The following is a 15,958-nucleotide window of genomic DNA, read 5'->3' on the forward strand; positions in this document are numbered from 1 at the left end:
ATATAATGTAGATATGATGTGATGAATAGTGTATTTAAGATGAGATGAATAGAGAAGATATCGTGTAGATATGATGTATAGTGTATGTGTATGATGAATGCAGTAATTACACTTGCTCTGATGGCAGCAGGTAGCCTTCCATTAACTAAGTTAAACATGCTTAAATTAAAATGCCTAAAGCTAAACTTCCCTTGTATTCACATTTCTAAACCTGTTCAACAAAAGAGAACATTATAACCTTTTTACTCCACAACACTTGCTTCCTTTTGTGATCTGGGGGGTATTCCTAAAAGCAGGTTATGTGACATACCCGGGTATGTTTGAGGATATGCGAGTGGATAACCTCAGCTTTCGGTTCCAAAATCGGAGGTTACTTTCAGGGTATGTAAGTAACCATAGCAACTTGCTCTCTGAAGATAACCTGCTCCGGAGCAGGTTATGTTCCAGGGTTAGTTCACTTCAGCGCTATTAGTGCACGTGTGATCTACTGACGAGCCTTCAGTGGGCGTGACAGATAGCGCAAAAGATTATATAATATTACAATATGTAGCCTATTATATATATATATATATATATATATTTGTTTATAGTGCTAATGGCCTATCCATCATTTTTTGGGGAATTTTAATTTTTTAATTTTTTAATAAGTATCGGTTCAGGCACCGTTTAGGCACCGGAACTGTTTTAAAAGTATCGATTTGGCACCGGTATCGAAAAAAACACAAACGATACCCAACCCTAATTCCAGAGAAGTTGGGACGTTTTGTAAAAATGCAATAAAATCAACAATCTGTGATTTGTTCATTCTCTTTAACTTTTATTTAATTGACAAAAGTACAAAGCCAAAGTTTTCACTGACCAACGTAAATGTATTGGGGTTGTATAATGGGCTCTTTAATGCCTAGTTTTTTTATCAGAAAACCATACGCTTTTCGACAAATCAGAACTCTTAATATATTTACATGTCCAATAAATTTTCCAAAACATTCTTTTTTTTTGACTTCCACTGAAGACACAGGAACAGTGTGAGGTTGAGTGAAGTATCGACTTCCTTAGAAGTATGACAGCAAAATATGCGATTATACAACACCCCTCCCCTAACAAGCTTCCTACATTTGACAGCCTCTAAGTAAATGTGTTCTCTCTTCTATTAACACGAACTGTAAACTGAAAGGTATTGCCTTTTTAAGCTGCTGTGGCACAGGGAAGAGGATTCACGTCTTATGACATTTGACATTTGATCTGGGTTTGTGTTGGTTTTTAGCCAGCTGTGCTGCGTTATCCTCAGATACTCTCACACAGTTTTTTTTTTAGCAGTTGAATAATGAACAGACATTTCACACAGTGACATTTCCAGCATGTTCAGATGGATATGAGGAGGAGGATTCACGTCTTATGACATTTGACATTTGATCTGGGTTTGTGTTGGTTTTTAGCCAGCTATGCTGCGTTATCCTCAGATACTCTCACACAGTTTTTTTTTTAGCAGTTGAATAATGAACAGACATTTCACACAGTGACATTTCCAGCATGTTCAGATGGATATGAGGTTGAGATTACAAACTCTTCATGTGCCTTTCAGAGGTTATCAGTGGTCAAGTGTAATTCAGGCCTCCTGACATAGTTTCTTTCTGCCTTCAGACACAATGAAGATGAAAATAGTGTGACATTTTAGTATTTGCCGTTAGATAACATTCAAGTGCTCTGCAGTCTTAAGTCTGTGGATTAAATATGAAATAAATCATCCATTAATACCAAAGTTGGGCCAAATGATCCTGCTGAACACACATTCCTGTTCAAATATTGACCCGTTTAGTAAGTGTTTTTAATCATATGAGATTGATGTCGGGGGCTTAAATATAAATGCCTGTTTTTGACTATCAGAAGAATCAAAAAGATTTGACCATAAGATGCATGTGTCACTGTTTGTATTTTAACACAGCTTAGTATTTTAGCTTTAGGGGATATTAAATTTACATCCCAACACATCAACTTGATATGTTAACTTGTCAGCTTCATCTATATCAGTGTGTTCAAACTCTTCAGCTTTTACATTTAGATTATGTGTACTTATGACCTTTAAGCTGAGAGAAATTAGGAAAATATAAGGCGTGCCATATACTGCACTCAAAATAAAGGTCAGTTCAATTAAACTTTATTGAATTGTTGCAAACAATCCCACAAAATTGTTTTTTCTTCCCAAACGTCACCAGTAAAACCATTCTGGTTGACCAGCAATAAAGCAGTTATGACTAGCATGGAAATTGTGCAAGGACTTCGGTTCTCTTTGCATGTATAAAATGTGAATTTCTTTTTGGTCCACTTCAGTTTGGGTCTCTGTTAACTTTCAATTCATTCAATTCATTTTTTAGGTTAGAAAGTATAGATAGAAACAATAGAAAGTTTCTAGAGTGTTTCAAGAGTTTCTGACTTGAATGAAATTGAATGGAACAAAGCATCACTGACCCTAGTGAGAGGGAGTTTTAGTATTTTCTTTGTATTATTCCCCCTTACATTCTTTGCACTTTTTGTTATTTTTAGGCATGCCTGTGTCACATTTTATTGTGTGTTTGTGTTTTTTTCTGACATGGGGGATGTTTCACTTTGTTTGTTCATGTGGCAATAAACTTAAAGTGCCTCCCAATTTCATGAAGAATGTTGGATTTTTTAGGACACTTTTAAACAATAGCAGCCACTGTCATGATCTTTCGGTCACAACACAAAAGCATCCATTCAGTCATCATGTGCCTGCTTTAGAATCATGTTTCACTGTGTTTATAATCTTTGTGCTTATAATAAAGTCAGACTTGTGATGACATATTTGGTCATTGAGTCAACCAATAGACTTGTTGATTTTGAGTGTATGTGGTTTTGCAGGTCCTTGTTCTGGCCGTTTGGTGACACTGGCCAAAGCACACATTACTACAGCATGAGTAGAACAGGGTCAGTCGGTCACTGCCACATGCTTGACAGTTGGCATGGATGTTTGAAATGAGTTCTTCGCTCTTCCAAGGCGTAGTGGAGAGTGTGGAACAAGACCAGCTGAGCATCACACAGCTGCTGGGATTGAACTCCTATCTTAGAGCAAATGACCGGGGAAGACAATGGGTCCTCAGAGCAGAAGGACAGGAGGAGGCCTGCTGTGGGGGATCCATGATAACAGTGCTCTTTTACTGGACACATTGTGCATTGTCTGCTGTTACTATAGAAACTATAATTTATACAGCCTTTAGGAATCGTGCTGCTGTTAAGTTGCAGTGTGGGTTGAGTTTGATGATATTCACGCGTGCAGATAGTGTCCACGTGTGCATGCGGCTGTGCACACGTGCTTGCGTGGGAAATAAAATTACTTTTCCAAGCACTGAAGTGCAGAAAGGAAATGGAATCTATAAAATCCTGATGTTATTTGTTTGATATTAATCGCATCCATTTTTGTTTTTTCAGTAAAAATACTCTAACAAACTTAAAGGGATAGGCTAGTTCACCGGAAAATAAAAATTGTGTCATCATTTACTCACCCTCAAGTTGTTCTAAACCTGTATGAGTTTCTAGCCTCTATTGAACACAATAGAATATATTTTGAAGAATCTTGGTAACCAAACAGTCGACAGTAGCCATTGATTTCCATAGTATGATTATAAAATACTATGGAAGACAATGGCTACCGTCAGCTGTTTGGTCATACAGGTTTGGGACAACTTGAGCGTGAGTAAATGATGAAAGAATTTTAATTTTTGATTGAACTATCCCTTTAAAACTTGAGTTGCACTAGTGTTAAAAGTTGTCTGAAATGTTAAAGTCTGCATGAAATCAAAATGGACTTTATTTACTTTACTAGCGCACATTGCTAGTCTTGATGTAAACAATTAATCCGTGCAAGTTAATCCGCTGAAAAAAATTGTTTGTCTTCGTAATCTTTAATCAAAATCTGAACATTTACTTCCGCTCTGGAATGGCATTCCTTTTCTGATGAAGTCAGTTAATGGCTTGGGCAGAATATCCTTAAACACACCCCTCTAACCGTTAGGTTGCTATGAGTGAGAGACAGAGAGGAGGAGCGCAAAAATAAAACCATGCCCTCTATTAAATATTCTGTTTCAGATGGAAATACGTCACTACACTGAAATAAAGTCGACAGCAACTTCCGGTTCACGCGGACTTTAAGCTAATCGTTTTTATGTTATGGCTGATAACCAATAAATTGTAGATATTAAAATTCAATATTTTGTCTAGATAAATGAAGGATTAAAATACAAAAAAATCCTAAATCAATCTTTTTATAAGATACAAGTGAATTTAGGCATCACACAATTTGTGTATAATATGAAAAATTAATATTCATTTTGAGATTTGCATTTAACAGTGTTGTTAAATGGTGAGTGTTTTGGAAGATGACACCAAAAGTATTCTAAATATAAAAATTGGGGAAATAAGCAGGCAGGAATAATGAAATATCCAGCATTGACTGATACTGTTAAATCGTCCGATAACCGATACGGTACTGATATATTATGCATTCTTACCAAAGACACTGTATCTTTTAAGAGTGTAAGATATTAGTTCTTATTTTCAGAGAATATAACTTGAGTTGTTGTTTTTTTTGTTTTTCTGCAGTTGCTTTCTTATTTTAAACAGCTCACTAGATAAACTTAGATTTATGCTTAAAACGACAAAAACACTAGTCAGAATTCATAATATGGGCTGTTGGGAGGAAACGAGGGACCCCCTCTGCCTCACACACACTTTTTATTCAGTACTTCTCCAGCCCAGCTTCAAGACCCCCTCACACCCTCAACGAGCCAGATAAACATGGTCCCTGCTGGAGGTGACAAATTAATGAAGCCCCCCTCTCTGGTTCTTTTGTCCTCGTCATCCGTCTCTCACAGTGAAGAGTTCAGAGTTGGGTGCCAGGCAGCTGTAGTCAGAATACTTATGAGCCGTCGTGCCCGGAGGGACGGGGATGACGTAGCCCACATCAACGGTGCTTCACAAGTGCCTGTGAACCGAGACGACTAGGCCTGAATAGAATGAGTGGAACAATCCCAGCATGCACTGGTTGGCACAGTGTCGCTTTGTGTTTTTGAAACTGAAGTGGAACCTTTGTTTATTAAAATAAGCAATTAGTTATATTGGTTTCCTTGTGTTCATTTTGTGTTTTTTTTTTTTGATAGATTTCAGCATTAATCCTTGGATGCATAAATTAAGTTGATACAAAATAAATTACACTGCACTATTAATATTCAATAAAAAATGTAGTAAATTAATACATTTAATTGAAATAACGGTAAATATACTATATTTACACTATATATGTAAACATCTTTTAGGTGAAAGCTTATTCAGGACAGTACTAAATAAAAAAATTATATGCAATTTTCATGATCCCTCTTATTTTGTTTCAATTATTAATATTTTGCACATTCTGCTAGGGGTAGGTAAACTTATGAGCACAACTGTATATATATGTTCATTGTATTATATTAAAGAATCATATCATACATAATATCATATTACAATGAAAAATGTATGTGTATGCACATACAGTATATACATACATTTTTATTCTATTTTAGTAGATTATTTTAATTCGCTATTTTATTAGAACATATTTTATGTTCATAACTGAATATTTCTTGAATATTAATATAAAAATAATATTTATTTAGAAAATCGTGCCGTTTTTAAGCTAGTATAGTTTTTACTTTATAGTTTTGATAACATTATGGACACAGAACAACAAAAGGGACACCTATTTTGAAAAATATGAAAATTTAATATCACCATTCTCTAGAGCAGTTCTCTGATTGGATGGGTTATTTTAGACTTCAAGAATTGTATGCTGCTGTGTATTCTTTTTATATTTCTGCCTTTTATTTTCCTGTTTATGAAGATGATCTGAGTGTTTGTCAAATGATCAAGATGTACAGTACATTAGTTAATTCTAGAGGCAAAACCAATATAACATTGCCTATAAATAGCCAGTTATACAAGGCTCTTTTGTTTTTCCTCTGCAAACAACATCTATTTCAGAGCTGTATTGGTTTGGTTTAGCTTTTTATAAGCAATTATGTACCTATTGCACTGAGCATAAACCCACAGGTGTATGGTTACCTCCGACAAACAGCCCCTGGATACAGTGTGAAACCTCAACTATGGAGAGAATCCCAACTGCAAAACCCAGATTTTTCCCTCTTTTCTGGTGTAGATATCAGTGCCAGGCAGGGCTACGAAGGTTGCATGCTGATCTGGGGTCAGAATGAGTCTCTCACATCGATGATCACAGATACCCTCATTACCCTCAAATCGCCGCTGTCATTATCCTGCTTTGCTCTGATGAATTATGGGAGGTTGGAGATGAGCTATAAGGAGATCAGGGATGATCTTGAAGGCTTTTTGTAAGCAGGAGACTTCTGTGCCCTCGCTGGATCATTACACTTGATAGAAATGAGTGATGACGTTGGTCTTTCTGGGCTCCATTAGGCCGCCTTATGCTTCTAAGTGCTTTTTCTGCGGTGGGCTCAGGTGGCTTTGAGCGCTTTATAAAAACCTCTGAATGTGCACCATATGGGGTCTTCTCACCCAGCAGTGCTATTTTCAGTAACTGTATACACAGGAGATTAAATGACTCATTGCTTGCTTTCCTGTGTGATTTTCAGCTGGTTTTATGTACTTTGATCTAGAGTCACAGTTGTCAGGATATCTTTTCGTTAGAAAGCCAGTATCTTTCAAAAAATAAAATCCGGTGAATGTGTCAGGTTCACTAAGTTAATCACAGCATTTGTCGTAATATCAATTACCACATACACATACAAAAAAGCAAAAGCAAAAACCCAAACATAAATCTGTGACATGAATCAAGTTCATTTCTTATTGTTTTAACAAAAGGAGTAACTGTACATTTCTGCATTTAAACCCCTGAAATCTTATCTTCGGTTATAAGTGCATTAATGTAATCACTGTTTATTATTTATTATTAGTGTGTTTGAAATTATTTCCTATGTCATTAAAGGGATAGTTCACCCAAAAATTAAAAAATGCTGTTAATTTTAATACCTTCAGGCCTTCCAAGATGTAGGTGATTTTTATTCTTCAGTAAAGAAACGGTAAAGAAGATTTTTAGCTGAAACTGTGGTCTCTGGTGATTCATAAAATGCAAGTCAATGGCTACCATGACTTTGAGAGTCAAAAAAGCATATCAGGTAAAACAAAATGAATATTCGTGGCTCCTGAATGATATATTTTGATCTTATGAAGCGAAACAATCGGTCTGTGCAAGAAACTGAACATTATTTACAACATTATTGCCTGTGATCCAAACAGGGAAATCCAATTCTTTTCCGCAAACTGGTTCTTTCAAACAGTTTGTTTCAATGAACTGGTCCAAATAACTGATTCACTAGTTCGTTTACTGAATCACACAATGACGTAAATGCAATTATAGTAAAGCACTGACTAATGATGTGAAATGTGGATGTTTTACATGTCTAAAGCATATAGAGTGAATAAACCATGAGACACCATAAAAACTTTCAATTCGCACCTTAATTCAAGTGCTTGGTTCACACATGCTCGTATCATGAGGGTGAGTAAATGAACAGCAAATTTTCATTTTTGGGTGAACTATCTCTTTAAATGGAGTACTGGTTAAAAATTTGCATTTGGTCATTCCCAACACCATCATTCTACACACACAACCCTTCCCCCATCTGTTCCACTGACTTCTCTCTTACCCAGAATCCTCTCTGCCCTCTTGCAGGAGTGTCCTCCCGCTTCCCAGACATCATGGCTGCTGGCACTCACTCTCCTGGAGGGCCCAATGGCATCATCAGGAGCCAGTCGTTCGCCGGCTTCAGCACCCTGCAGGAGAGACGCTCACGGTGAGGTCATGTGCCCTGTCAGAGGCTAAAACAATTTAAAACCATTGCTGCAGTAACCACTTTCACTGTTCTGGGAAGACTTTCCACTAGATTTTGGAATGTAAAAATAGACTTCAAAATTGCAAAAGAGCCACTTATTATGTTTGTGTAAAACAGTGGGTGCAGTAACAGCATTAAAGAGTGTGTTTGTTCAGGGCACACTGGCTTATCTTAGTATGACGCAGTGCATCGTGAGTGGATGACCCTTAGGCAACAGCATGTGCTCATTCTACACAATGGCCTAGATTTACTGTAGCACTACTTGCAGTGCTTTTTTTGACTGTGTGTGACACGTTCAGACACGTTCATGTTGAGCAACCAACTGCCATTGTGTTATTATGAAACGGGAATATTATTAGATGTGGTGGACTGTGACAGCAGAAGTAGGCTAATAAGTACCCCGTCTTTTGACAGAAGTCTTAAATGTCAGGAAGCACTGAGGAATATGTACAACACTACAAGCTTTATCCGCATGTGACATGAATCCTTGAAGCCTCCCAAAAGAGAAGAGGGTGGTTATTTGCATGGATATTACAGCGTGAAGTGCACTAAAATGCCAACACTAGACTACAGGCTTCAAGTCTGCACTAAACTCTCTGGCTTTTACACTGGAAGACAGTATTTCACCCCCAAATTAAAAGAATAAAAATAAGAATTTTTTTATTTTAATTATTTCTGTGTAATTGTGTATTATTTAATATATAAAATATATTTTAATAATACTGTGATGCATCTGGTCTTTTTTTTTTTTTTTTGCAATTTCTGTTTTATATTTTATTTCTAATTTCTATTTTCAAGATTCTCATTACTGTAATGATGAAATGATTTATTTTATATATTTCATAGAATTCATTTTCTATTTAAATAACAATAATAAAAATGTTAATTTTAAATAATTTTATTAGTATTTTATTAGCATTTTGCATTTAAAGTAAGTATTTATTATTATTATGTTTACAGAAATATTGTCACAATGCAAACAATCTTAATATTTGTTTACTCTGACAGCTGACTGCAAAAAAATAAATAAATGAAATCATTTTAAATTGCCAACTGGTTGAGTGACAGCAACATTTGATGCAGTAGAGTTCAACTTTAAAATCAGATGAGCGGCAGCACAACACAGAAACTTTGATTTAATAAACGTCAGCGTGATGGTGGTAAAAATAAGGCTTTTTTTTTTTTTTTAAAGCAGAACATAATTTCTTATTGCTAGCTGATTTTGTTGTGGCAAAGAACTACCACATGTTCTTGACAGTTTTCTTAAGATTCATTCACATCTGTTTGTGTGTTTTCAGGTGTAACTCCTTCATGGGGAACTCAGCAGTGCAGAAGAAGCCCATCTCAAAGCCCAGGAAGCCCCATCTGTCCGGGCACAAGTCCAGCAGCAGCAGCAGCTCACGAGAGCCGCAGCCCAAAAGAGTGGAAGAAGTTTACGGAGCCCTCAAACAAGGCCTGGAGTGAGTGCTGCTCAGATGTTTCCTCTTGTCACATAGATCTTCTCTCTCAGCTCTCACTACAGTCATATTGAGCGCACATTGACCGCATGAATCACTGCTGCTCAGAATGGCTGTGATGAAATCTTTGTGTACGGCCATTGTTCCTGCATCATTCTGAAGTCTTTGTCATTTTCTCTTTCTGTCAGTGAATATCTAGAGGTGCACCAAACAGAGCTGGATAAACTCACTTCCCTCATGAAAGACATGAAGAGGAACTCCAGACTGGTGAGACTGGATATGACATCATCGGCGTGCCTACACACTGCGGTTTACACTGCGTCAGAGTGCTGCAGATCTATTGATTTCAATGAGCAAATATCATGAGTTGTTAAGTCAAAGGCAGCAGAGCAGGGATATAAACTTTCCAAAAACGAATCAGCAACTGTTGAAACATTGTAGTATAATGAATTATTCACAATGTAAATGTTGTTTGTTGATTTAGTCAGAGTACAAGATTGCGTAGTTCCAGCATCTACCAGCAGTAGCCAGTGAGGCCGTTTCAGAAGTCCAATTCAGTGTATTCCTGGACCAGTCTCTTTAAATGTCCTCAAAATCGAGTTGATACGATTTAATCAACCTTGTGCATTCCTATCCGTCAAACCCTGTCTGAGTTTTCTGTAGTGTGCAAGCACCTTTACTCAAAAAGACTGTTAATGACTCTAGAATGTACAGTATATCCTGCTGAAAAACTGAAAAGGAATTCAACAAGGACACATTAAATTTGATCAATCAGATAATTCTGAAAAAACTATCATAGTTTCCACAAAGACAGCTGTTTTCAACCTTAATAATAATAAGAAATGTTTCCTGAGCAGCAAATCAGCATGATTTCTGAAAGGATCATGTGACACTGAACACTGGAGTAATGATGCTGAAAATTCAGCTTTGCATCACAGGAATAAATTACGTTTTACAATATATTCACACAGAAAACAGTTATTTAAATTGCAATAATATTTCGCAATATTACATTCTTACAAAACATATATTATGCATATTATACATTTTCAAAAACATATTGTAATGAAATAATGTATTCGAATATCTAGAAATGCTTTAAACAAGATGTTTTATTTGAGAAGCAATACTGCATAAGATATTAAGACTTTTCTTCAGAGAATGTATTTTTAATAGGAGACATTCTGGCATACTGCAGTGGCAGATTTCTTTCTTTTTATTATAAACAAATAAAAGACAAGTGAAAAAAGTACAAAAAGAAATTAAAAACTCATTAAAAAGTCATTAATTGCAGTGCAGCATATGTTTTAGTTGGATGCTGGTGTGCTGGAGTCAGACTTCTTTACTAGCTAAAAGAAGCGAGAAATCCCTGGTCAACTATTTTCAGTACTTCATCAGTTCAATTTTGTTGCCATTCAACAGCATAAACCAGCCTGGACCATCAGGCTGATCTAAGATGCTCTTTTCAGCAGGGATTTTGTCCAAACATCAAAATTTTTTTAAATAATAAAATGTTGATTTTTTTTTTTGTAGCATTTCCACTGATTTCACATATCTATTTTTCTTCCTCAGGGTGTGCTGTATGATCTGGACAAGGTAGGGTCCCTAAACACACTAATGCTTCTTAACCTGTCTTAGGTGACCTGTGTTAACCTTTCTAAGAAGTTTGAGGTCAGAAACATGCAGCAGGAAAAATAAGCAGCTTTGCATAAATGATGTGCTGCATCCGTTATTGCGACACTAATCGCCGCAGGTGTCAGCCGTGTTGAAAATTTGGGGCTCTGAACTTAGATTCATCCCTGTTTGAAAAACATTCTTCTCTTTGGCCTTTTCTTTTTGAGTGAATAACTTTAATTTTTGACGTTTTCTCTTCTTGCATCTTAGCAAATCAAGACCATAGAGCGATACATGCGAAGACTGGAGTTCCACATCAGCAAGGTATTTTTTATATATATCCAGACTGTGTGTGTGTGTGTGTGCATTCGTTGTCTGTTTTATAGATTGGAAAAAGTGAAGGCAGTACAACAAGTGAAAATACAGTTGTTGTTGTTGTTGTTGTTGTTGTTGTTTTTCTGAGAGCGCTTCAGGTTTCCAATGAATGTCCTGACTCATTTTGAGTCTCCCGGTTTGACATTCTCCAGTGTCTGGAGTCCTGCTGTGTGCCCTTCTTCTTTCAGTGTGTTTTAGTGACATTACAGGTGGGTGTCTGCTGTAAACTACAGTGCTGATTGGCAACTCAGCAGCACGTCTAGTCCCAAAGTAGCCATGGCAACCTGACGACAGGAGCTTTGAGGCTGTTGAAGTGCAATTCATAGCTCAAATTAGCCCTACACACTTGAAATTAGCTCCGCATTCAGCTAGATCACTGGAACTGTGTGGTAGTACAGTGTTTCCCAACCTTTTGTTAGTCGCGGCACCCTTTGGAAATTTTAACAAAGTTGTGGCACCCTACAAAATTAATTTTGTCACAATATTTGAATTTCTAACTTCGATGTGATAATTTGAAAGTATAGATATTCGGTACAACAGGGAAGAAGGTGCATCTCAAATTATTGGCGACATCAGAAATGGATATTATATAATAGATGCTTTTTTTGAACATTTTAGCAATTTAAAAATATTAAAAAAGATTTTTTTACACGGCACCCCGGGTGGGAAACACTGTGGTAGAGTATGGATCTAAAAAAAAAAAACAGTTGAATCATTATTTTTTGTTTTCGCCCTTATAAAGAACATTTTGTGTGTGACTTGCAGAAGTGTTTTGTTTTCCCCTGTGTTTAATGCTCTTTATGGTTGCCACTGGATCTAGGTCACAGCAATTCCCTTGAGTGATGAACAAACCTCTGATGGCTCAATCCAGGGTGTTAATGAGTGTGTGCATGTCTAAATAGGGGAGATGCATTTTCTGTATGATTTTGGTGAAATGAGAAGGGAAAGTTTATGTTCAAAGCTGATTGGATCTGTGCTGCCCTATTTAGTTCACATGGATCATCAGTCTTGACATCCCACAGGAAAAAAAATCACAAATGAGATCTCTTTAATATCTCAACTATTTCTCCCAGGCAGAATAAATATAGAGTAAACGAACAAGTCTCCTACTTCTCATAATTTTCTCCTGAGGAAAAAGACCCTAGTAATTTCATATGTGTCTTCTCTGAAGCTTCAGAAGAGATCTCAACGTTTGCTTAGGTTTTCCAACAACATACTTGTGATGTCCAGTTCGTGAACAAATCATTATTTTGAAATGGTTCTTTTTAGTGAACTGTTTAAACCAGTACAACAAATCAGACTGAATCTTTTGGAAAATTAACATGCGTGAAACAAGGACTTCAGGATGTTACCTGGAAATTAGAGCTGCACGATTAATCGTTAAAAGATTGCAATGTCTATCTAATTTCTACATGACAGCGATTCGTCTGTGTCTACTTAACCTTTGAAAAAATCATACCGGAACATTCAAATCTGTGTTCGCGCTGCCACTGACACAGAGAGCAGACAGTGACTATGTTTAGGTAAGAAACAGCTTCACAAACAGCCTTTCAACTACACAGTATTTTTCTGTCTTACAGTCATTCATATTATCACAGAAGTACTAGGATAAAAGTTTATAGTTCAGATTTGAACACTATGGTAGCGATTAAAATAGAGCAAATCACCTTTTGAAAGTAATTGGCGCTTCAAATAACGTTTGTGTTGATTACATTGTGACAAGTTACTGTTAAAAATGTATTTGTCATTGAATCATTCATTCAAGAGATTCGTTCAAAAACGCTGATTCATCCAGTAATGAAATAGGCTATTTATGAGTGAGTCATTGAATCATTCATTCAAACCACTTTTCCATCATTTTAATATTAATTTTTGTTTATAGACCCGCACACACACACACACACACACACACACACACACACACACACACACACACATATAGCCATGTATTTGGACACGGACACAATTCTTATTATATTTTAGCTGCTGACCAAAACATTCATGTTACAGTTATATAATATGGGCTTAAAGTGCACACTCTGTGCTTTAATTTGAGGGTATTCTCCTCAAAATTGGAGAAAATGTTAAGGAATTACAGCTTTTTACAATGTACCTCCCCCCTTTTTCAAGGGACCATAAGTAATTGGACAATTGATTCAAAAGCTGTTTCATAGACGGGGGTGTCTTTCGTTATTTCTACATCTATTTGAGACAAAAAAACCGTGATTCTCAGTTTATCCAGAATCTTGCAGCTCTACTGGAAATATGCATAGAACATCTAGTTATATTAAAAATGCATGTTAAAGAATTTTACTACCTTATTACTGTTTTTGCTACTTTATTACTGAGCATTGTGCATGCAGATTATATAAGTTTTTATGAGCTGGATCTTGGTTCTGTAAAAAATGTGAGTTTATTAAGACAAGTTATATTATTATTATTATTATTTCATTGAATACATGACGTGATATTATTATGTATTAAATACCGCATAACATGATGAACTGGTGAAGGAGGAGGATTTGTTCCAGGAGCAGGGCTTTGATGTCTGTAGAGGCGGTGCATTAAAGGGGATGAATTCAGATGCCCAACTTCTTAGAGAGGGTTTGAGGGTAATATCAATTGAGAGGGTCAACAATTACTGTTAGTCTGTTAGCATGCAAGAGCACAGCACCTTCTCTAAGAAGTTAATTCCTAATAGGTTGAGTCCTTTATTCCTTCCACTTTAAAGCAGCCAATGGCGTTGACAATTTTATTTTAGTTCCATAGCCTCTGTTGAAAGACATCAGCAGAATAATATCCAGCACACTGATCTGTGAGAGCTGTGGGTAAAGAGGCCAGTGATGGCTGTAGGAAAACTAATGTCTATAATTATATAATTGTTTTATGTCTCTCACAGAAAGGACATTGATAACAGCCTCAGACTCTCAGCAGGGGTTTGTGCTTTTAAAAATCAACTTTATCCATAGTTGTCCCGCTTGCCCATAGGAAGTTAGGCAACACCAAGAGGAGGTTTCAAAAGGCTTGCAGTTTATGATCTGGCTTTGGACCCCAAAGATGTTTGATGTGGGTGAATTATTGTAGGTTTAATCTCTGTTTAATCAGTCTGGCATCCCCCCGAGTAGGGGTCTAAATCCTCTGATCACAGCTGATACATGCCTGTAACTTAAGAGGATTTTTCCACTTCGTCCATTTAAAATATCTTCATAGTACAGTGATACATATTAATATGCCATGTATGTGTGCACTCTTGGTCTCGTTCCTTCTGTTGTTTTTGCGGTGTGTGTGAACCAGCTGTGTATTCTTGGCTTGTTATTTGACTCAGTAGGCCTAATCCGAAACTGCACACTTGCGATGGACAGAGGGCTGACAAACAGCTGCTCACACGCACGCATGGCTGGGTTGAGTCGCACCTTGGACCTCTGCTGTCAACCAAAAAGAAGTCGTGTCCAAGTAGATCAAACGCGTTCCCAGCGGGAATGACTGTTTGCAGAAATGCATATCTGGGTGTGTGTCACAGTTTACCCCAGATGCATCATTTTCAACACCAACACACTCCTACATACCACACCACTAATACACTAACACTATATTATATTATATTATATTATATTATATTATATTATATACATTTTCCAAAATGCTTGTCTTATGTACCCTTGTGAAAAAGAAGCACACTTTAGCATACTTTTAAAAAGAGTACTTATGGAAATAATGTACTTTAAAAGAATAATCTGAATGTGAACGTAGTGTAATGTTTTCAGACACTTAATTGCATGTTAATTCCAATTAAATAAAAATTTATGAACTTTACAGTGCTTTTTTGACACTTATTTAGGACCTAATTACATCTATATATATATAATTTTAAAGGGGTCCTATTATGCTTTTTCCCTGTTTGAATTTTAGTCAGTGTGTAGTGTGTTTGGGCATAAAAAAGATCTTCAAACTTACAAATCTCAAAGTCCACTCCAAAGGGAGATATTTCGTTTAAAAAAAATAATCCCTTTTCAAGAACTACAACGAATGGCGCATTTGGACTACAGCGTTTGTTTTCCGGGGGTTTTGTGATATCACAAAGCGGCCCATTAGAATATCATTAAAATAATCCCGGCCTATGGAAATTCGAAAGGTTGGGGGGTGGGGAGGGGCGAGGCCGTGGTTAGAATGCTTGGTTGAGTGCATCAGACAAGACGACGAAGAAGAAGCGCTGCTGTAGCCTCAAGTTTTCGCAAGTTATTACACATGCACCTGAATAATTATGTATGTAAATATGTATGTTACAATTATGAAAACGTTTTTATAATAAATTGCTGACAGTACAATACTGGACAATGATGTGATCTGCAGAATTTACACTTCAATTATGAGACTTCAGTGTTTCCCATACATTGAGTGCGGGTGTTTTTATATCACTGTATTTCTGAAAGAAACCGACTGTCTCCAGAAAATTGGATGAATTTTCATTTAATCTTGCATGTAATGTCTGATAAATCAGTGTTTTTTGAGTGGAGCGCTGCTTTGTGTACAGCCGTTACCGGGGAAACCCTAATCTCTACCACTCCAACAGCGCCTCCTGCTGGCAGAGAATGAGTT

General features: G+C 36.6%; 1 protein-coding gene across 3 annotated transcripts in view; it reads left to right on the forward strand.

The window, feature by feature from the left end:
- ripor2 (RHO family interacting cell polarization regulator 2) overlaps positions 1-15,958 on the forward strand; it is an 89,088-nt gene that overhangs the window by 38,872 nt on the left and 34,258 nt on the right. For all 3 annotated transcript variants that reach the window (XM_016504363.1, XM_016504362.1, XM_016504364.1), the window contains exons 2-6: positions 7,757-7,877; positions 9,215-9,376; positions 9,562-9,640; positions 10,946-10,969; positions 11,258-11,311. In XM_016504363.1, coding sequence (XP_016359849.1) covers positions 7,757-7,877; positions 9,215-9,376; positions 9,562-9,640; positions 10,946-10,969; positions 11,258-11,311 — 440 coding nt within the window. The remainder of the gene's footprint in view (positions 1-7,756; positions 7,878-9,214; positions 9,377-9,561; positions 9,641-10,945; positions 10,970-11,257; positions 11,312-15,958) is intronic.

Source organism: Sinocyclocheilus anshuiensis, unplaced genomic scaffold, assembly GCF_001515605.1.
Source record: "Sinocyclocheilus anshuiensis isolate Anshui unplaced genomic scaffold, SAMN03320099.WGS_v1.1 scaffold54, whole genome shotgun sequence".
NCBI lineage: Eukaryota > Metazoa > Chordata > Actinopteri > Cypriniformes > Cyprinidae > Sinocyclocheilus > Sinocyclocheilus anshuiensis.